The following is a 24,255-nucleotide window of genomic DNA, read 5'->3' as shown; positions in this document are numbered from 1 at the left end:
TATTTTTAGTAAAAATAAAATATATATTAAAACTAATAATTAGTGCTATATATTATATTATTTAAGTAATTGACCATATATATATATATATATATATATATATATATATATATATATATTCAGATTGTTTGATTTTAATTTTTTTAAATCCGAGACCAACAAAAAAAATAAATTTTTAATCGAAACCAAACCAAAAAATGAAAGAAATTAAAATTTGATTTAATTTAATTTGATTTTTCGATCGTATATTGAGCCTTTTGCCGTTAATCAAACTTATACACAGCCCTGTTATAAAGAGAGGCGTCCCTTCCTGTTTATTTCACTCTCAAAACTCATTTTGCCTCTTGCTTTTCAAGTTCGTTCCGTTCACTCTTTTCTTGCATTTTCATTATCAATGGAGACTCCTGAGGTAAATTTCTACTTCTCTATTCTCACTTTAGCCGCTGCATGATCTTTGTAGCTGTTTTGCGTTTCTTTAGCAATGATTATGCAAGTTCTTTTGTTGTTTGTTTCGTCTTCTCTTGAGTGACTTTTGATTACTTTATCTAGCCATCAAATGATTATGAAATTGCTTTTTACATTCTGTTGAAATGATTGACAATCAGTAACGAGAAAATAGGGGTATTGCTTTTGGGAATAACTACATAGTTGTGTTAATTAATTATCCTAAAACCATTGTGGGGTTTTATAAACACTTCTTAGGTACTTGGAACATTTTTATGGAAGTAGTTGGCTGCAATTTGTCTTTGATTCAATTCTGATTCTTATCTTCTTAATCAGTATAGTCTTAGATGTGGAATTTAATTGTGAGAAGGTAAGTGCTAAAGCTTTGTTCAGTAGGGGTCGTTTGGTTCAAATACAAGTTATTCAGGTATTGTATAGTGCAGAGATTAGTATGTAGGGATTGTAATGCAAAGATGAGTAAGGTAATTGTAGTGCAAGAATTATTTGTTGTTGTATGTTTGGTTTGTTTTATTAAAGGAATTAGTTTTGAAGATCATGAAGCTACTTTTGTCATTTTAGTTGGTTTCATCCGTGTTTGCTATTACTTGTTTTCGTATTCTACATTTATCCTGCGTAAATTAAGATATTAATTTCTACAGGTATTAGTTTATGAGGAAAATCAAAGTAGCAATCAAACAATGTATAAAACAATTCTGACTTTTATACAACGATTAATTCCCCGCACTAGCCAACCAAATAATGTATAAAACAGTGCTGAATTTTATACAATAATTAATTCCCCCTACTAGCCAACCAAACAATGTATAGAATAATATTGTTTTTCATACAATGACTAATTCTTCCTACAGGTCAACCAAACGGGCCCTTAGAGATGTTGCTGAGTTGTTTATATTCTGCATATTTTGGCTGTTATCATACGAAAACTGATACTTCTAGCTGTAATGTTTTTCCTTTATATAATGTTAAGAACTTTGTCAAAAGTTTTGTTTTATAAGAAACGCGTCTAGGTGGTGTGCTATACTCCCCCATATTTAATTCAACTACCTTCTGCTTTCCACCATTGCCAATTATAGGATGATAGAATGGCAATGAATTTGATAGTGATATTGAGGAAATATATACTAAGAATCAAATAACATTAGGATTTAAAGCAGAAAACAGCCAGCAGAAACTGCATAATTCATGTTGGCACAAGCTATGTTCCTTGGACTCTTCAAAAGTGTCCGCGGGTGTGTGTCGGATTATCCAAAAGTTGTGTATTTTCGGAGAATCCGACACGGGTGCGGCATCGAAAGTGAAGAGTCCGAGCAACTTAAGCACAAGGTTTTGGAGTGATGGGGGTTGCTTAATTGTTGCAACATTTGTGTTGACCAATTAATGGGGATAACTTCTAGTTCTAACTATAGTTATGGTCTCAGTAAAAGGTTTCCAGTAAGGTTTTGGTTCACCATTCGTTGCGCAAAGACACTTGCTTGTTGCAATATCTGAGAGTGTCGAGCTATTTGTAATGTTTGAATTGTTTGGATCATAGTAGTTTATGGATCACTTTTGAAATCCAGTTAGTGTTTTTCTATTCAGATAGCTTGTTGGGTTTCTACTTTTCAATTCAAAACATTTGTATGTGACTATTGATTTTGTTTTATTTGGTTTGGCCTTTTCTTCTTAATGGCTGACAAATTGAGATCTTTAATACTCCAATAAGATATCTAGGCACTCCACTTTGTTTATGGACACTATTAAAGAAGCTGATTTGATTCAAACGGGGAATAAATGGTTTAATTAAGTGGAAAGAAAGTGGAAAGAAATTCTATTTGAATATTAATTGAAGTGCCTTTTAAAGTGTGTTCCATCCATCTATCAGTGCTTGGTAGCTCACATTATTGCTGGTGTTGGTATATCTAGGCTTGTCACTCTGCCAGTTTGATTTTCAAAATTTCAGTCGTCCGATTTCAAGCATCAGACCCAGCAGATTTTGCTAGCTTAGGAAATAGGATCTACGCCCAGTAATGGTCTTTTTAAGTTGCATTTTCAAGTCCATCTCATAATATTACAAATATAGTCTAAGCCTTGCAGAACAGGGTTCAAACCAATAGAGACAAGAAATGCTAGGTGATTTCTTTTCATCTCCCTAAACCTTGGCAGGCATAGTTACCCGGTGCCGACAATGGCAGGAAGACTGGGAGATAACTGGTACCCGATGCAATAGTCAAGGTGCATGCAATCTGGGTCGGACACTATCATCATCAAAAAAATAATTACAAAGATAATCTGGTTTGGTACTCGAATGGTGCATCAACTAGTATGCGTAGTCCTAAGCAAGATCAATGTATTGCATTGGCTCGATAACTAAAAAATAACGTAGCCAAAAGCTTAAGAATGAAAAACTAGTCATCAAAATAAATTCGAACGTAAGACAAATCAATATGAGGCAGCCTATCAAACTTTAAAAACTTAAGAACTTGAAAACCTATGACTTGTTAAGTAACCAAAATATTAGTTTCTCAATATTTGTTTCCATAATGTCTTTATGTGTCTTTCATTTTGTATATTTATTTTCTAAAATAAAAGATTGAACTAATTTGGTGAGTAGAAAGATGTCCTCGGAACAATTTGGTAGGAAGTGAGACAGTAGCAGAATAGGGATAAGGGGAATTGGGACTATAGGGTGGGGATGGGGGTGTTACGAGAGCAGAGCGTTAAGGGGTGGGGAGAAGGGTTGGGATGTTAGGGTGGAAGGAGGATAAGATGAGGAAGGACGGAGAGAGTCACCAAGTTATAGTACAGAACTAAACGCTATTCTTATGTAGATCCACTAAGTCCGTGGTTTGGAGAAGAAGTATTAGTGATGTTACTGGGCTGAACGACTGAACCAGGGGAGTATTTGAGATAAGGATGGAGGCAATGTAAGTTTAGAAATAAGTAAAGCTGGTATAGGAAGCTATAGAGTTTTGGGAAAGAAGTGGTTTTCTGCAAGAGGAACCGTTCTTATTAATTTGTTTAAGAAAACTTGCTGCAAATGTTCTGATGAAAAGCAGAACCTTTCTGGTTACCAAGTGGTTGTTTGGTACTAAAATCTAAAAATGTTTGTAACATAGAATCCAACCTAATACTAATCTACTAAAAGTCCAAAAGCAATGCTAAAAATGTTGCAACATGGTAGTTACTAATCCAATTGATAAAAGAATGAACTTTTTTTTTTGAGAAGGAAAAGAAAGTGAATTACAAGATGCCATAACCATAAACTTCCAGAACCCAACATTTTAAAGTCCTAAGGCCTAACCACATTACAACAGTAAGACATAACTTATAACAGGCAAAAGTGCTGAGTAGTATGCTTATTTTGGAGAATATTCTATGCAAGATAAGGATTTTTCGCAAGGATGAATCTGGAATGAAGACATCATTATTTAATCAACCTTTTCAATATCATTATTTATGATTCTTTTAGCTGATGCCACATTTCAGGAAGATTGTGACAACTAGATATTATAGTAAATTTTAGCAGTTGTGAGTTAGTTACCCTTGAAAACAGAGTAAAACCAATCAGAATAGTTTGAACATATCAATTATAGTGCAATAAGAAACAGACCTAGTTTCAGGTACAAGCCTGTTAAGTTAAATCAAATATAATGCTACAGTCTGTAGTAACATTGTCAATGAATCATATTGGGCTGGTCATAATCAAAATTCCTTTTTGATACACAAATAAAGAACATGAATTATATTGGGTTGGTCATAAACACAAATCAGCAACATGATAGTTTTAAGACTTTGACCTAGTGGTCAATGAAGTGGGTTGAGAACCTTTAGGTCTCGGGTTCATATCCCATCATAGACAAAAACACTAGGTGATTTGTTCCCATCTGTCCTAGCCTTGATGGATATTGTGGGAGGTGGCACATATTATGTGAAATTAGTTGAAGTGCGCACAAGCTAAGCCCGGACACCATGGTTATACAAAAAAAATACAGTTTTTAAATATTCTCCTAAGGATCCAAATGTTCCAAATTTTGAATTAAAAAAGAATATAGTTTTTAAATATTCACCTAAGGATCCAAATGTTCCAAATTTTGAATTACAAAATATCGTCTTAAGTTTTCAATTTTCAGTATTTTAATAAGATGTCAAGTACCAAGTTGGCTTGCGAAGGAGATAGTGTGTGCTAGATAGGAGAGAGAGAGAGAGGACAAATACGTGTTGCGAGATCACATTGGCGATAGTTGGTGAAGAAACACAGTGGAGCACTTGCTGGTTGTTTGAGGGAGTGGTAGACTAATAGGGTTTTCCAGAGACAGAAAGTGAGTGAGACCTTCATAACATACTTATGACTATTAAATTTTAACGAATGTGTATATATATTTTTTTCTTTGCTTAAACTTTTAAATGTTGAAATAGTTCTATCAGCTTTTGCTTCCTTTAGCACCAAAACTAAATTGGATTCATGAGATATAAATACGGAAAACTGAAATACATCCCGAATAACCATTTCAAGTAAATTGGATGCTTCAATTGATTTTCAAAGAAGTTCTGAACCATGAACGCCCCATGATTTGACCTTGGGCTGAATGTTTTGATGCAGTGTATTTTCTGTGGTTCTTTCTATCAGGAAATTAAAAAAACTACAAATTTATGTTTTTTGTAACATAAATGTAGTATATTTTCTTTAGTTGCTAAAACAATGAAATTATAGATTTATACTGTGTAATTACTGCTGAAGTACTTCCTTTTCTTTTTCCTTTTAGTTACTGAACCAGAACTTGCCTCGTGATGCTCATATTGACGGTGACATCTCATTGATGCTTGAGTTTCCAGAAAATGACAAGTTCTTCAAGAAAAAGAAGGTTTGAGGTTTTGAAGCAGATTATTGATAATCCTTATTCCTTCTAGCTGCCAGTCAGGACCCAAAATCCCAAAACCCCAAAACCTTGTAACAGGCACCCAACAACCCCCATGTCGAGCGAACCCCATAAAATCCAAAACCATCACAGCAAACGAGTGCAAGTCTAATAATAAGTCAATCAAATAATCACCCAAAACTAATTATCCAAATGCAATGCGGAAGCTCAAATAAAACAGGAATGATTACATACTAAATCATGAGTGTTCATGAGTATATAAGTACAAGTCTAAAGTTTAAGAACTTCCGGCCACCGCATAACTAAGCAGTTAGCTCACCAGTGGAATCCATACTTGAACAATTAACAATGATCAACCCCGAGGTTTGCTGGTGCCAAGAACCTATCTGCATTTAAAGTGCAGGGAAGAGAAGAAGGGGCGAGAGTATGGGAAATACTTAGTAATATTGATCGTCCTAACATGGTAGTAGCAAGGATCATGATATGAAAGTACTCTTTTAAGAGAATCCTACACATATATGATAATACAACAATAACATGCACCTAAACATGGTATTAACATAGCCCATATAAGATAGATATATAACTTGAACATGATTCCACATGCTCTAAACATACCCCACAACTTAGTGTGAATTGTATATGCAATTCAACATACATATGCATAGTGCATGACAAGCAGTACAACCATGTAAATTAATGTACATAAAATTGATAATGTTATTCTTGCATTAACTGATGCATATAAACGAGTCCAAGTTTGAAAAAGAATCCCATTGAGGTCAAAATCGTAACTTACCCCAGTACAAGCTAAGCTTAACCTTCCACAACAACTTTACCGCATTCAGAATGAACCAAATGACTGCAATAACTTCAAAAGAATGATTTATGATGTCAAACAATGCCATTGGACTCAATTCTATAATTTACAACAAAAAAAACATACCAGTGTGATCCCACAAATGGAGGCTGGGAGGATGGGTGTACCCAGACCTTACTTCTACCTCATGTGAGATAGAAAGACTATTTTCAATAGACCCTTGACTCAAGAAAAGCGTTTTCAAAAATAGGTTTGACAAGTACCAGAGTAAAATTTATGGTGAAGAAGTACCATAGAAAAGATACGTACTGACTACAAAAATAGTAAAGATAACCCAAGTTAAAGAAACAACAATGGTAGGTTCATCTTCGGCACAAGAGCGCTCGATCAATGAGCTATTACACATTCTTTCAAGGGTGATTGCTTCTAGGCAAACCTCCTGGCTGTCTTTGCACCCCTAACTCCTTTATCACTGAGCAGTCATTAGGCGCCTTAGCTGGTGATCCGGGTTCTTTCCCTCTTGACGATAAAGCTTATCCCCCGTTGTCTCACTAGCCGACCTTCCCCCCCCCCCCCCCCCCCAATTATTTTGAGGTCATATTTAGTATTCAAACTTTGCCTCGATTTGGTTCTGCTCTTGCAGCCCACATATAATAACAAAATAATAATAATGGTACTGAGAAGTATAAAAGGGATCCAGCATGGTGCTCTAAGCTAGAACCATCCTCTCTCACTTTTACAAGAAAGAGAGAAATGGCTCGACTAAACACTCTACCCTAATTCTTGACCTGCCAACCTCTGGCACCTCTTAACTGGGGCATTTGTACTCCTCTTTATATGTTTGAACCATATCAACCTCACTTCACACATCTTGTCCACCACTGAGGCCACTCCACCTTACCCCATATATCTTCGTCCTAATGTTATCTATCCTAGTGTGCTCATACATCCATCTAAGTATCCTTATCTCTGCTATATTCATCTCCCGAACGTGTGAATTCTTGAGTGGCCAACACTCTGCTCCATACAACATAGTTGGTCTTATAACCACTCTATAGAACTTACCTTTAAGTTTATTCTTATCACATATGAACACTGGATGCAAGCCTTCATTTTATCTACCCCGTTCCAATACAATGTGTGGCATCATCATCGATCTTCCCATTTCCTTTGATGTTGACCCGATATGCTTGAAGCTTCCTCTCTTAGGGATGACATGTGCATCAATTCTCACTTTCATATCCTCCACATTTGATGTGTCACTGAACTTCCACTCCATGTACTTTGTTTTACTCTTGCTCAACCTGAAACCTTTACGCTTTAAGGCCTGCCTTCAAACCTCTAGTTTATCATTACCTTTGCCGCGTGTCTCGTCAATCAATACTATGTCATTTGCAAATAACATACACCATGGTAGCTCCCCTTTAATATGTCGTGTCAATTCATTCATCACCATGACAAATAAAAACAGGCTAAGAGTACATCCTTGATGCAACCCCATCTGACTCAGAAGTGTTCTGAGTCTCCTCCCACTGCTCTCACTCAGGTTTTGGCTCCATCGTACATATCCCTAGTCACTCTATTATATGTCACAGGTACACCTTTTGACTCCGAGCATCTCTTAAAACCTCCTTAGGGACTTTGTCGTATGACTTTTCTAAATCTATGAACACCATATGTAAGTCTCTTTTCCTATCCCTATACTACTCCAACAATATCCTTAGAAGATGAATGACTTGCGTAGTTGATCGCCCTAACATGAACACAAATTGATTGTAGGGTTTAGGCTTAAATTCCCTAATTTCCACCATTAAATCCATGTTTTATGGTTAACCTTAGCACACTATCATGGTATAAACTTAAGATAGTGATTAGAATACTTACCCCAAGTGAAAGGGTGAAATCCCAGTCTCTAATTCCCGAAACTTAGAATGTAAAATATGGTGAAATAATAGCTGCTGTCCACGAAACTGATCTTTATATACCCTAGGAGCTTGGTCGTGATCATGACACCCTGCTTGCTATCACAGAAATAACCCAGGCCCAGGCTCAATGCAATCGTGACAAGTTATCCACGACAGCGAAGTCTGGCCTGACACCTGACCCAGCGCTCACTATCTCCCACAACTAGACTGCTCAACACCTCATGATCGCAGTTCACCCTTGATGCTGTCTCAAGTTCCAGATTGTGCCAAAACTCATCCGAGCCCCTCGGATCCCAAACCATACCATACCAACAAGTCCCAAATAGTAATATCTATTTATGCAAAAGCTCAAAACATAAATTGGGATGCAAATTCGCAAAATGAGGGGTTGGGTTGTTACACTACGTGCCTTCATTTTGTTACATAGACCATATAGAAACTTGAAAACTCTGTTCTTAATGTTTCTCTCATGTGCTCTGGTAATGGTGTTATCGAATCTTGTCTACAGAAACTGCTGGAAGACATGGGTTCTCATGCAAATCATGTATCCATTCATAGCTCTGCAAGTCCTGGTGAACTGGAGTCTTCTTTACTTTTGATTCTTCAGAGAGCTAGAATCATAAACTTGGATGAGGTATTCCTTTCTCAAAAACTAACATCTAGAAGTAGTTGAGTAACTTTTAAATGCTAATAACACTTCTGTTTCTTTTTCTTCTGACTTGGAAAATGTGTTGAAAGTCTTTCCTCAAACGAAATGACTTCAGTAATTTTTCCGGCGAAATTAAGCTTATACTTTACCTTACTTTTGTTCAGATCTATTCAATTCTTCATCACAAATCTTACGAGGTTGTAGATGGGAAAAAAATCTTCTTTGTTGCTGCGAACATGTCATTTGAAATCAAGGAAAATGGGGTATATTTGGGTAGAAAGGAAGAACTTTGTCAGTACATTCCCCATCAATGCTAGAATGCTACTATGGGTTCGTCAGATTCTACAATTGGTGTCGGAGGGTACTGGTAAACTGTGCAGATGGTTGAAATTCATGGATGATGTTTTAATTGCTAATGAACTTTTGGATACCAGACAGAATCACAGAAACAAAAGAAGCTTTGAGTCATCTGTAACTAGACTTAGAGAAGGCTTATGATCATGTTAAATGGGAGTTTCTACTTTACCTTTTGAAGGTTTTGGGATTTGGTAACAAGTGGATAAAATAGATCAAAATGTGTAATGTGTATTTCTACTTGAGGTTCTGTGATTATCAATGGAACCCGGGAGGGCTTCTTCCCAGCTTATAGAGGATTAAGGCAAGGGGATCCTCTAAACCCCTTCATTTTTATCCTTGTTATGGAATGTCTTAGCAGCATGGTAAGGTGGCAGAATAGAGAAGGTGGATTCAGGGCTTCATTTATTGATATGAAATGCCAAACATACACTTTTATTACACATATCATATATGGAGATGATACCTTAGTTCTATGTGAGGTAGAAGGAGCACAATTAAGGTTCCTAAGGCTGATTTTTGAAGGGGTGCCTGGTCTTCACACTAATCTAGTTAAGGCCTCATTTGTTTGCACTTAATGGAGGTTTGAATCTGGTCTGAATTTGAATGGTTCAAAGATAAGACCATTAAGTGCATTTGTTTTTATTAAGATTTACGTTACTTAATGGGTTTGAATAGGTCTTAATCATTTAGATATAGAACAAAATCTTAATATTATTAAGAGCTATTTTTGTGTGGATAATATTCACCATCACTCTATCCACAATCACCAGCTACCACCACTAACCATCTCTGTTATCACAACCACGATCACCACCACCATTGTCAACCACCATTACTATCGTCTATCACCAACCACCTCTGTCATCACAACCACCACATTGCTAACCACTACTGTTAGCTGCTACCAGACTTACCTCCTCCATCATTATAATTGTATATATCCATTACCGCCACCACCCTAGTCTCTGTAGCCGCCGCCACCTCCACCACCACTATCAACACTTCCACCACTACTATCAATTTTTACTAGGGAAAATAAATTCCCCCCGAAGTTGTACTGAAAAATCAGTTACACACTTAAACTATCATGGCGACCTATTACACATCTAAACTACCTAAAAGTGGAACTATTACACACCTGAACGCATAACACCACTCTCATAGTATGTGGTGTATTACACTCGCTGCCACGTCATCGCCACGTCAGAAATTATAATTTTTTATATTTTTCTTTTCTTTTCTTTATTAATTAACTTTTTTTTTATTAACTATATTTTATACTAATTAACTCCTAATTAATTATTAACCACCCAAACGACGCTCCCCCCCCCCCCCCCCCCCCCCAAACCCCAATCGTCTTCTCCACCAAAATGGGGAGAGAATCTTCTTAATGGATTTTGAAAGAAAAAAAATCAAGATTCAAAATGGGGAGTAAATAGTGGTAGGTGTAAAGAAGAAGATGGTAGGTGGATGTGAAGAAGAAAGGATGTGGGGGTGGGGTGATTTTGTTTTTTAATTTTTTTTACTTTAATGGGTTTTGAAAGAAAAAATCAAGATTCAAAATGGGAGTAAATGGAGGTGGGTGTGAAGAAGAAGAGGGTCGGTGGGTGTGAAGAAAAAAGGATGTGGGGGTGGGATGATTTTGTTTTTTTAATTTTTTTTTACTTTACAGAATTTGACGTGCCTTTTTTTTTGCCACGTCAGTTGTAGGGGGTTAATAGTTTCACTTTTAGGTAGTTTAGGTGTGTAATAGGTCGCCATGATAGTTTAAGTGTGTAACTGACTTTTCGGTACAATTTCAGGGGGGAATTTATGCCTTTTCCCATTTTTACTACCAACAAATTCCGCATCATAACTACCACCGCCACGAACTACGTCCATACATTCTTCCGCCGCCACCACCACCGCGGCCACCTCCACCACTACTTTCAACCGCTACCAACCATTGTGGTTAGGGATGGCGATAGGGCGGGGCGGTTGTGGGGTGGGTTGGGTTATGGTATTTGCGGGGAAGTGCGGGTTAGAGCTTTTGTGGGGGCGGGTATAAAAGATTTTTGAAAAAAAATCATGCGGGGCGGGGCGGGTACACGGTTGGGTTAGGATCAGAGGAATCCTACTGTGGAGTGTCCTTTCTGGTTCTTTTAGAATACAATTCTGATTTTTGCTACCAGTGTTGCCTTGCTGTTATTGTAGGCAGTAATTAAGTACAACTTCTAGTTAACATTTCTCAACCTTTAAAACATCACTGCATCAAGTAGTTGTGAGGGGATTTGTTGCATATGAGCTAATGCCAACTGCTATATGGTCTAGTGAGTGAACGAGTAAAAGCTACTGCCTCCTTCTAGTGAGTGAAAGAGTGAAAACAACTGCCATTATTTTTTGATAACATCTTAATAGTGAAAGTTAGTAGTACAAGAAATAATAGGAATTTCTTTTATAGATGAAGAAAGTAACGCACAGCTACTGTCTCCTTCTCAAAGCGCAGGGAATGTATGCGGTGCTTCGATGGAGCTAGGCGGGGCTGGGGGTGGGGTGGGGGGGTGTTCATGCGAGGCGGAGCGGGGCAAAAACAAAAAAAATTACTATGCAAAGACTTTGCCCCGCCCCACCTCGCCCCATTTTCCATCCCTAATTGTGGTCAATCTTTACTACCAACTGCCTTCATCATCATGACTAGCACCACCGCCAACTACCACAAACACATCATCAACCACCACACATTTTCAGCCACCACCAACACCACCAACTACTGACATCAACCGCCTGTGGTGCATATGCACTAATAATATTCAAGGTAAGTCCTCCTAATGACCACTACAATTGAACAGAATCACAGCTTGTTTGCTTGGAGGTAGATATGGAGATCCAGGGCACCTTACAAAGTGGCATGTTTTTGTTGGACTTTCACATAAGAAGTTGTTCTTACACAATACTGCATAAAGAATGAGGATCCTTATCATCTGCTTTTGCCTTGTAGCTTCACAACTCAAATCTGGAATATGTTTTTAAACACTTCTTAAGTTAGCTGGGTGATGCCTAGAAGGCTAGAACTATCAAGCAATTACTGCACTGTTGGACTGGTAAGGAGAAAAGAAGAGTCTGGGAGACCATTCCTTCCTGCATATGGTGGGTGATTTGGAAACAAAGGAATCCTGGATCTTTTGAGAGAAAATGTGAAAGTGTACATACATTGAAATAAATATTATTTTTTGGCATTTTGGTGTAGACTAGAAGATGTCAAGTACAACAGATAAGATGGTCAGTTTCCTGCAGTGATGTCAAGGAGTTGATTTGCTTGTATTTTGGCATAAACTTTGTGCCGCTGTTTATAACATCTTACCCTTCTCAAGAAATATAAAATAATGCTAATAACACTTTTTTGAGTAGCTTTCCACAAGTAGCAGTTCATAAATCCTCTTTGATTCTATGAATTATGGAACTGTTAAAATTTGCCTATGGATTGTTGGTGAAGCAAAATTATGTAATCAGTTGCTTTCTAACAAGCTCCTTACTATGTCGGTTTTATATCTGCCAAAAGAACAGTTTTACTATAAGTTCAGTTCTCTGAATATACCACAGTTTGTCAAAAGAGGGGAAAAATCATTAACTTGCCACTAACAGAATGCAAATCAAAGCATCTCCAAGTATCATTTTGTTGATGAGATTTTTTGCACTGATAAAAATTGTCTTTGGTTTAGCTGGAACTTTACTTTGGTGGCGAAGATGTCACGGATATGGTAGGCTTTAATAGTCCAAGGAATGAGATGGAAGCCTTGAATTCAATTCTTAAAGCCATTGCTAAGTTGGATGGAGAACATCGTTCAACCAACACATTGGAAGAATTACGAGTTGCATCTGTCAACTTGATTTCTGAGTTGGGAAAGAAATGTAAAGAGGAGAGCAAAGTTGTTTCTCGATCTAGCTGTGAGCCAGAGAAATGTTTACAACAGTGGGGCGAAGACCAAGGTGTGAAGTCACAATTGGAGATATCTTGTAAGTTCTCATCTCACCATTAATCCAAAAGTCGAAATAACGTATTTATTTTTGGCATGCATGTTCGAAACTGCTGTTGGAAAAAAGGGGAAAGTTAAATTTTTTCTGGGCTAAGCTTTGGAGCTTAATCTAGGAACTATAGAATTCCATTTCAGTTTACCATTGTGTATATGACTTCCCTGTTTACGTGGGAGTTTTTTATGATTATCATTTAGTTGGTGTTACTAAACCTTTTTTGTGAATTTCAATTCTTTTTCGTTTGAGTTGTACTTGTCTTTAGTGTCAGAAAACTACTACAAATAAAACGGGATAATGTTTACTGTTTTATGAAGGTTTTTCAAGACAACCTCCCTCTCCTTGTTGCCTTTCTTGCACCTCACCTGCAGACCCTCGTGCCCATACTCTCCTCGTCTGAACCTCTTGCCATCTACTTTATACTTTCAAAACTTGTTGAAATAACATTTTACACCTATCAAGCTTGCTCTTTTGTTTTTTGTTATATAAAATCATGTCTTACATTACATGTTCAGTGAAACAAATTAGCATATGCTTTCAAATATATTCTTTGTGGTTGAGGTATGGGAGTAACAACTTGGGACACTTGATATGAGCCCATCCGTTTCAATCTTGGCTGGCAGGATTACCGTAGCAAGGGTTGGGCAGGCTGCAGGGTTGATTAGTCGAGGTGCAATAAAGCCGGCAAGCGCGGAGAGCACCAGCATTTAAAAAGGAGGAAAAAAAATTCTCCATTTTTCCTTCACTTCTTCGCCTGTTCTTCTTTTCATCGTTGCTACAATGTGCTCTGTTGATTGTTTGTGTTCTGTTCAGTTGATCTATGGTGAGATGGTGAAGGAAAATGGCAGAGGATTGAGAGTGGGATCGGGTCAATTACGGGGGATAACCAGTCGATCAACTCATTTCGGGGTTAACCTGTCGATCAACTCTAGGCTGAGCTTCTAGTGAAAAACTAAAGCCCTACCTTGTAGAATGAAATTCCACAGTTTTACAATAACTTGGCTTTTTTCTTCTCGAATAATAAGTAATTTCTGCTGGGCTTTTATCTAGACCTAAGGTGAATTAGATAGGTTTTAGACTTTTATCAAAGAAAGAGGAAACATTGGCAGTTCAGGCTTCAGTTATTTGTGGTCTTGCAGTGGTTTCAGGCGAGTGGAACTTTGGATGAGTGTCATTCTTTTTGTACTCTGTGTAAAGAAATGGTGAATTGAACTGCGAAGTCTGTTGTTTGTTTCCTGTTTAGGATGGAATGCCTGCTGTATGTTTGTTAAAAAGAGTGAGTCAGGGAAGAATTTTTAGTGAAGGTGTCAAAAGATGGATAAAACTGGTGGAGCTTTTTCCGCTGGTGACTTTGTGAATTTGTTTTAAATGTATATGTATTATTATGGTGAAGGTGATTTTTGGCTTGAATGGTCTTGGGTGGAAGTGATGTCTGTGCTTGGTGGTGAGTACGGATGGTTTAGATGGTGAATTAGACGTGGTATTTTTGCTTCAGAGGATGGTTTGTACTGATGCTAAAAATTGGGTGGAAAGGTGGTACAGGTTCTCTGTGTGTCAATTTATCTTGAAGAGTAAGGTTTTGTGGAAGAAAATAGTATTTTTGCAAAAAAAAGGATTGTAACTAATGAAACTTAAAGGCGGAGTGAGACAAACATGTTCTTCCACCATGGTCCAAGGTGAAACGATGGGTTACTAGCTACTGAATTTCAAGTTAAGGTGTGTAAAGGGAAGCCAACCTGTTGAGGTGTGTGGTGTCAGTGGGAAAAATTGCACGTGAAGGGGGGAAGTATGTATTAAGTCTTTGCTTCTATGATGCTTTATGCGGTCTGACCTTTGGTGTCTATCTCTAGGGAATTTTTATGGTGAGATTCCTAGAATAATTCTTATCCTCTTCCTCTCGAAGTTGCAGTTTGCCAATGGCATAGCGAATTTCTTTTCTTGTTCTCTTTTTTTGATTACCCAAGCTCTCACCATCCTTCAGCTATAGCACAACAACTTTACCATCACACTTTTCCCATTGTTTCAGCCGTATGCAGCCTTATAAACTGGCTTTCCTGACATTGTTTCACTTACAAACTGTATTAGTAAGCTCCTTCAATGGCTAACTTATTGATTGAATAACGTAGAAATACTATTTTCATTTCCTTGCACATTTGTGTATCTTGTGATGCAGACTTTGAAGGAGCTGGAAGGGGAGCTGTTGCAAGACAAGATATGAGAATTGGAGACATTGCCTTGGAGATCCCTTTATCCATTGTCATTTCAGATGAACTTGTGCATGAATATGACATGGTATACTTTGTCAATGTTATGGGCATTTGATGGTTGAATCAGTTATGCTTTTTCTCCTTGCCCTTCCTCCTTGGCTTGCTAAAACACTTCCAATTAGATTTCACTGTTTTGGCTTTTGCATGCTTGACACTTGTCAATTTTAAACTATAACTAATTGATGTGCCTAGAAATGAAGTCGTGACATAATAATTTTGTTAAGTAAAAGGACTTATTTTCAGGAATAGAGCATAACCGAAAATGAGATTGGATGGGAGGATAGACTTGCAAGGCCATTTGGAGTCAACACTTCAACTCTAGCAGTCTTGTAGGAACCGTGTCTCCTCACACTGACTCTCAACCTGATACTTTGAAGGCACTTCTCCATTTGCTTTGAGTTCAAAATTTTGCCCTGTGGTACCAGTTAAGAAGCTTTCTTCTGTGCAGTAATGATTTATCTTTGAAGAAGAGTTTGGGAAGTATTGGGAAATTGATATAGCACTAGAGACGAGAAGGGAGAAACGGAGAATAGTAGTGAGGAAAGGAGAACCATCAGAGAAAGATAAGACGAGAGACCAATGATAAAGTAGTAAGTGTGTCAAAACAAAGAAGAGTGGGATATATCTATAGAGTAGAAAACCATGTACAAGCTATGTTTTGGAGACAGTTAGAACTTTGTCTTTAATGAAAAGATAAGGATAAAATTAAAGATTCCCTCGCAACCTGTACGGGCAGGAATACATTAGGAGCTTGTGCTTGGGGGGGGGGGGGGGGGGGAAGCTACCCACTGAATTAGTTGAGGTCTGTGCGAGGTGGTCAACACATCACCACTTTTAAAAATGGGCTAATTTTAAAAATAATGATAAATCAAACTAAGATGGTGATTATAATAAATAATAATAATAATGAGGATAAAAATATAATGTACAATGATTTGAACATAATACAAAATCTAAAAGATAAAAATGAAATAATAAAATATTCTTAAATCTGACGAGATTTCAAAATTTTGCCCTTCTTCATTTTCTGCTTTATATTCTCCCAAATCACTTGAAGCTGCATCATTCTCTTCTGGTAGAAGAGAACTCAACTACTATGAGTACCTAAACAAACCACTAGTTGAGAAACTATGATTGCATTGATCAACATACTAGAATCTGAGGAGGTTTAGGCTTTAGGATAAGTGTAGAGATACTAGAGAAAGATACTCAAAACTAATGATCATATAATCTGGTGAATCCATCAAATAAGTATTGGATCCCAAGCTCCTTGAGATGGATGGAATAAGGATCAACAGTAGGGGCATTAGTGGTCGACATCTGTTCAAGATAAGTTCAAATCATGATATCAGGTTTTCGTACCACTCAGAGCAATCCACTCAAATCTAACTAGCTTTATTTTAGCAAAAAGGATGTTGAGCGTGTCATACCAATCAAAGTGATCTTCTAAGATATCTATCCAATCAAGGAACAGAACAATATGGTCAAGTTTCCCCCTCAAAGCTTGGCACTTCCACCTTGGCTTTTTCGTAGAAAGTAATTGTGGATATTGTAGGCAATAGAAGAAGAGATTAAGGATTTCAGGAATATTTGGCTCAGTTACTCTTCATGCTCTTTGGAATTATAGAGTGTTTTCAAATGGTATTAAATAAGACTATCCATATTTACATCCAGGAATATTCCTAAATATTTCAAAATAAAGATATATTTCTTGTAAATACAGGCTTTTACAAGCTTTAACATCTCTTAATTACAGGGATATACAAAGATTCTTAACATATACAAATATTACTAACAAAAGTCCTTTGTTGGAATCTTGTAGATATTTTAGGATATCCTAAAATATCTTACAGATTCTAACAATACTAAAGCTCAAATTTTAATTAATTACAAACTAATGCACTTTTTATCACTCCTCAGATATAGGAATACACATCACCCTCTATAAATAAGGGCAATCCTCTAGCGTTAACTAACCCTCTTCAACAACATTTAAGCAGAGGACACAATATAGAGGCTTAATCTCTCAATTATCGCTTTCAATGTATTACAATTTTGAAAGTTGGAGAGAGTATTGAGTTCATACGAGACACTGCTACAAGTGGGAACCTAACCCACCTATTATTCTACTTGGTATCAGGTTTATATTAGTTTATAGGGTGGTCCACTAATTTTTTCCTTCTTTCCCTAAAAAAGGACCCTTTTGCTATGCTGTTGATAAAAAACCCAAAGGAACCACTAAATACAAAGAATAATATACCATTATATTAGTCTATACGTTATTCCCTTCGGTATATTTTAGATATCGTTTTAGGGTTTGACACACCGATTTAGAAAAACATTCAATAGCACTAATTTTAAGTGTTACTAGGCCATATTACACTTTTATCTCTCTTAATAATGAGTAACAATTGTTGATAGATATTTTACAAAATTGTATAGATCATTGATAGGACCAAGGGTAGATTTGAAAAAGATAATAATTCATGCCTTCTTGGTTTCCTAAAACTTATTTTGGACCAAATTTGTTTGGCTAAAATGACATTTAAAATGAACCTGAGATAGTAACATCTTTAGCTTTTCTGCATGTAGTTTAGTGCTCCTCATCCAAGAGAGTCTCCTCATGTTCCTAAAAGTCTGACTTTCACTAGAATTAATCCTCATCACCATTCAATCTTGTGAGAAATATAGAGGAAAAATATATTGAATTGTGTATCTACATTATTACACAGAGACCCTATTTATAGACACTACAATACAATCCTTTAACAAGTTGGATACTATTTACTATTTTTATTCCTATTAATATTCCTATTTCTATTCCTACTCTAAGTAGTATTGTATATACCTATTCCTATTCTAACACTCCTCCTTAAGGTATTGCATACAAGTCATATGTCCCTAGCTTGTTGCAAATGTAATTAACACGAGGACCGATGAATGAGATATCTGCAACTTGATCACTCGACTTCACAAATTGATAGTCAATCTCAATGTGCTTAATCTTCTCATGAAATACTGTATTTGATGCATATTATCGATACAACACAGAGATAAATTAGTGATATTGTAGTGTTGAACTTCCCAAACCAAGCTTGAGAAGACTGTTTCAGACCATAGAGTGACTTACACAATCGGCATACAAGGCTACCAAACTCCCCCTAAGCAACAAAATCAGGTGGTTGCTCCATATAGACTTCTTCCTGGAGATCACCGTGGAGAAAAACATCTTAATGTCAATTGATTAAAAGGCCAATGACGACTGACTAGTGTTATCAAAAGCAAAAAGCGCAAAAAAGCTCTATGGTCCGTTGGGGCTTTAAGTGCAAAGCGCAAATAAAGTATGAGCTTTAATAAGAAAAGGCGCAAGGGGAGAAAATATACAAATATAAATGTTTAGTCCAACACTAATAATTTATAATCATGAGTGACAAATGTATAAACACAGAAATTGAAAAACATTTACGATAAAGTGAAATATCAATTGTTTAGTGGTGTTGTCTCTTCAGAAGGAGTTCGTTGGCAAGGAAAGTATGCCTTAGAACCTTGATGACGATACTGAAACTCACATTAAGCGAGGCAAAGTGCTCAACATATTTTGAGCCTCGCTTTAGGGCTTAAGTGCGCCTTTGATAACACTGCAATCAATAACTTTTTTTTTTGTTTTGGCAAAAGTAAATCCGAAACAGAAAGTGCTCAAAATTTGATATAAAATATATGTATCTTCTCGAAATCAAGAGATGAGCATATCTTAAACAAAGAAAGTCACCGTAAAACTGGGCAGAACATACTCATGACTCGAAGTACTAGATTTGATGGTTGAAAGTGGTCATAATTTGAGAAATAAATTATATAGGTAGGGTCGGAATGATGGCACGACCCTACTGAGACAGAGAATTATTATGGATAATGTCGAAATGATGGCACAATCCTACTGAAAAATAGAAATTATATAGGTAGGGTCGGATTGACTGCATGACCCTACTAAAAAAGAGAAATTATATGGGTAGGATCGGAATGATGACATGTCACGACCCAAAAACTGAGGTCATGATGGCACACATCTCAAAATCCAATCTGATGTGTAACCCTAAAAATAAAATTCATACAAGACTCCCAAAGGGGAAAGTGATTCCACGATTTAAATAAAAAGAAAAAAAAACAATGAAGAAATTATCCCAAAACCTGGTGTCATAAGTATAAAGAGCATCTAATACAAGGTTCGAATCTGAAGATACAACATAAGTCTCTGAATGATACAAAAGACTGAAAAATAAAGATAGACTAGTGACGATCCGAATTCTGGGACCTCACCACTAATCTGAGAATTACACAATCCGCTAGAATATTAACTGCCACGTGGGGTACCCCGACTAGTATCTGCATCAAAAAGGGACACAGAAGTAGGGGTGAGTACAATTCACATGTACTCAGTAGGTTTTAGCTGACTGAGTATAAGGAATTAATCAAACCTATGAAATAAACTAAGGAACGCTTCCACCTGCATATAGAAAAGTCCCACTTCGGCATCGGTGCCGCCAGTTTATATATATAGTGGCACGAGTAAAGTAAACCCATAATAACAACTCATAATCACAATTAATCGAATAATTCAAGCAACAGAAATATCAATGCAATACAATGCAATATGATGATGCAATGATGTGGTGGTACGGTGGAATTAAGACTATCGCATAGCCTGTCGTATACACCTACCGAGCTGTGCTACCAAGTAGGACCCATGGGGGTCTCGCAGACCATATACCTCAATCACAATATCTCATTATCCTTGCCACCTCCTCGTGGTCAAGGGATCACAATGCATCCACTACCCTGCCGGAAAACTACCTCGGTCAGGGACTCAAGATACAAAGGTTGGGATCACAATGCATCCACTACCCTACCGGAAAACTGCCTCGGTCAGGGACTCAAGATACAAAGGTTTAAAGGTGTTTCATTTTTTTTCTCAAAAAGAATTTCCATATTTCTCAACTTCCCATGTTTCATGATGTGATGAATGAGGATGAATGCATCAAAACACATATGCGTGGAAGTAATAATCAACTCACATGTGGTATAATGTTCAAAGTTCTCAAAACTTAACCTACACATGATATTCACCCTCAATAAATAGTAACGGGAAGAACACACTTTCATTTAAATATTCACCCCTTTCTCAACAATATTTCAATACTCAAGTATGCTCAAAACCCCCAACTCAATCTCTCAGGCGGCATCACAAGTCAAATAATATACTCAAGCCTCTCTCTTAGGCAAATCATAATTCACATGCTCTCAAAGCAAATAAGATAACAAATAAGGCCCCCACACGGGCTATGTAATACAAATAAGCCCCGTCACGGCAACACATTAATAAATAAGCCTCCACACGGACATCACAATATATATAACATTCTCAACTCATACTACAACCCCATCCCAAAGTCTATAACATATGAATGACTAATTACCCCATCTCAATCTCAAAGAAAGATAGCCAGACCTACCTCAATTGCCGAAACCGCACTCGAATACCTCCACCGGACAAGCAACTCTCGAATTCAGCGCCCGGAATGACAACCCACTATCAACAATGAAACATACACGTCACAAGGAGTCCAATGACACCATATTGATAGGTTTCGGAATCGGGGGTAAAATGGTCCAAAAATTAACTATTTTCGAAAAGGGTCAAATCTGGAAATTTATTGAACAATCCCATTCTATTGGTAATAAGGAACTCATGGTTGAAAAACCCATAAAAATAGAGCTCAAAACGAGTTGGAAATCACAATTTTCCTTAAATTCGGATTAGGAAAGAAACAAAGATTTTTGGGGTTTGAAACTAAAATTTAAGAGTTAAAATCGTCAAAAACTTAATGAAAAAGGAAGGTTTTAGGTCAAAAATCACTTACCCAACACTTTGCCTCGAAAATCGCTTCTCAAATCACCTCAAGAAGTTCAAGAACTCAAACAAATGATGAAAAATATTGAAATGGGAAGAAAGGGGCATTTTCTGCCCAAAAAATTACTGTTCACGCGTGTTACTGTTCACGCGTGTTACTGTTCACGCGTGTTTTGTACAAATTTTCGAAAATCACCTCAAGGTCATTACATGACACGACCCTACACAAATAAGAAAGTAGTCACCGGAAAGATGGCACGATGCTACGCAAATCAGATATGAAAAAGTAGTCACCGGAAAGATGGGATGGTGCTACACAAATTGTATATGAGAAAGTAGTCAGCGGAAAGATGACACGGTGCTACACAAATCAGTGATGAGAAAGTAATCACTGGAATGATGCATGGTGCTAAGAAACATTGACGGATACGGGGTTGACATAAAACAACCCTAGAAAGTTGTCGGAAATTGACCTCTTTGACTAAGTTTCATGCATATATAGTTGGCCCTACTTTTGTTAACATAACCAATGGCCAGACGGGCGTCATATATGAATAATAGCCGCCCGTCGGCAGCGAAAGCTCTTTGATTCTCTACCAAGATCATAGAGGCTCTGATACCATGTGAGAATTATAGAGGAAAAATATTATTGAAGGTGTATTTATATTATTACACAGAGACCCTATTTATAGACACTACATTACATTCCTTTACCAAGTAGGATACTATTTACTATTTCTATTCCTATTAATATTCCTATTTATATTTCTACTCTAAGTAGGATTGTATATACCTATTCTTATTCTAACAAATCTCATTGTGCAAACTCAATTCATAGATAAAGGTGACTTTCAGTTGAATGAATATCAATTAATCCAGTGATAGAAGTCGACCCTTTGATAACATTCCTCACTTTGGAGACTGATAAAAAATCTAGACTAACTAATATAAAACAAGGCCTTAAATTTAATCGAACTCCACCCAAAGAGGATGTGAGAAATGAAACAAGAAGTGAAAACATTGCTTGATTATTCTCTCAAGCTATTAGGGTGTAAATAGTTATGTGTACATGTCATAAGAAAGTAAAACATAATCAATTACATAATTATAGGAGCCTAGAATATCTACAAGATTCTAACATTCGCCCTCAAGTTGGTGCATATAAAAATGTGCCAAGCTTGTTATGAATGTAGTTGATATGAGAACCAACAAGGGAGTTGGTGAAAATATGTGCAAGCTGATCATTTGACTTCCACGAATTTCGTAACAATATCTCTTGAGAGTATCTTTTCTCCGATGAAGTTACAGTTGATCTCAATGTGTGTAGTTCTCTGATGAAATGCAAGATTTGATGCAATATGAAGAGCAACTTAATTATTACACACAAGTTCCATTTGACTGATTTCTCCAAAATTCTATTCTCCAAGTAACTACTTCATCCAAATTATTTCACAAGTCACCACAATCGTTGCTTGGTATTGTTAGAACATGAATATGACTGTATATAGTATCCTACAAGGAAAAGGGTTGTAATGTAGTGTTTATAAATAGGGCTGAATGTATTAATGTAGATACACAATTCAATAATATTTTTCTCGTTTATTTCTCACATGGTATCAAAGCCATCATAAAATATCATCACTGTGCATTTTCTTTGGTGACTGAAGATTATTCCGGCACTTTCAGACCAATTCTGGTTTCAATTGGTGTTGAGTAAAATCCAATTACACTATCAAGGCCGGCATCTCCCCGCGATCAAATCCAAAGGACACCCTCCGGCATTTCCATGCTTCCCTACGTGCCGGGATGATTTTAGAAAGGTTCGGGAGATCCAGTCTAGCTGGATTTTTTCTTCCCCTCGTGGTAGCTTATTGTTTACGACCATAATCCACAAATTTGTTTATGGAAATAGTCGTCCGAACAATGTATTTTTCCGCCGGAACAAGGACTATTTGAGTTTTTTTAACTTTATGTTTTCCCAATTTGTTCCTCTTCAATTGTGGCCTCCCAACTCTTTCGAGCACATCCTACAAGTTTGCTATAGATTTCGATCTCTAGAGTTGGGTCTGGCACAAGCATATCTGTTTTCACGGTAAACTGTGTGTTTCGACAATGTTCAGCTCTCTCTTTGCATTATTTGCTGCTAACTCTCTTCAATCCAACCATGTCTCTTGGAGTTGATGTATTGAATCCCCAAAAATATGGGAGTTTGAAATTCAAGTCTTATAATTACTTCAAAACCCTTAGAAGACTAGAAATTTGAACACCATGGTCAATGAAGAATCAACGAGGAGGAGATCACTTTAGAAGATCTCGACCAAAGTGCAGTTATTTTATTAGGTTTAGATACACTCGTGAAGTATGTTATTTTTTCGCATGATCAGCCACTCAAGAATGCTAATGTTGCTCAAACTAAACTACATACAACCAACGAGTTTATTTATCTAAAGAAGAATATAATGAGTTCCTTCAATATGGAGAAAGTAAGAAGACATCTCCACAAGTAGACTCCATCGCCTAGTCTAATACCCTTGGTTTGTGGGCTGTGGACTCAAACGCTTTTGATCATATTTCTGGTGATAAACGCTTGTCAAATATTGATTATTCACAGTCTCTTTTCGTTGTTACTTTAGCCAATGAGGTCTAAACAAAAGCAAAAGGAGCTACACAAACAAATCTCATATCCTCCATCACTCTTAAGTTTGTTAATTATGTCCGTAGTTGTCTTTTAATCTTGCATCGGGCCCGCCATTTGACTCGTGCCCTAAATTGTTCCATAATATTTCTTGATGATTCTTTTGTCAAGCAGGACTGCAGCACGGGACAAATGATTGGCATAGAATATGAATCAACTACCTTACCTCTCACAATTCCTCCAAAGCTTGTCTTGCTATAGATCCTCCTGACTTAATTCAGAAACGATTAGGATATCCGAGTTTGTTCAAGCTATAAAACGGAACATAGTTTGTCTAGTCTGTCCATGTAGATTTTGAGTCGTGACAA

At 36.9% G+C, this 24,255-nt stretch overlaps 1 protein-coding gene across 4 annotated transcripts in view; it reads left to right on the top strand.

Annotated features, from left to right (window-relative positions):
• The first annotated feature begins 311 nt into the window (after positions 1–311).
• Positions 312–24,255, top strand: part of LOC129874569 (uncharacterized) — a 47,572-nt gene continuing 23,628 nt past the window's right edge. For all 4 annotated transcript variants that reach the window (XM_055949873.1, XM_055949872.1, XM_055949874.1 and 1 more), the window contains exons 1-5: positions 312–409; positions 5,208–5,306; positions 8,575–8,700; positions 12,771–13,065; positions 15,254–15,372. In XM_055949873.1, the coding sequence (XP_055805848.1) occupies positions 395–409; positions 5,208–5,306; positions 8,575–8,700; positions 12,771–13,065; positions 15,254–15,372 (654 nt within the window). In that variant the 5' untranslated portion in view covers positions 312–394. The remainder of the gene's footprint in view (positions 410–5,207; positions 5,307–8,574; positions 8,701–12,770; positions 13,066–15,253; positions 15,373–24,255) is intronic.

This window comes from Solanum dulcamara, chromosome 11 (genome assembly GCF_947179165.1).
Source record: "Solanum dulcamara chromosome 11, daSolDulc1.2, whole genome shotgun sequence".
NCBI classification, from domain to species: Eukaryota; Viridiplantae; Streptophyta; class Magnoliopsida; order Solanales; family Solanaceae; genus Solanum; species Solanum dulcamara.
The sequence above is the reverse complement of the archived record's forward strand: the minus strand, read 5'-3'. Positions and strand labels throughout refer to the sequence as shown.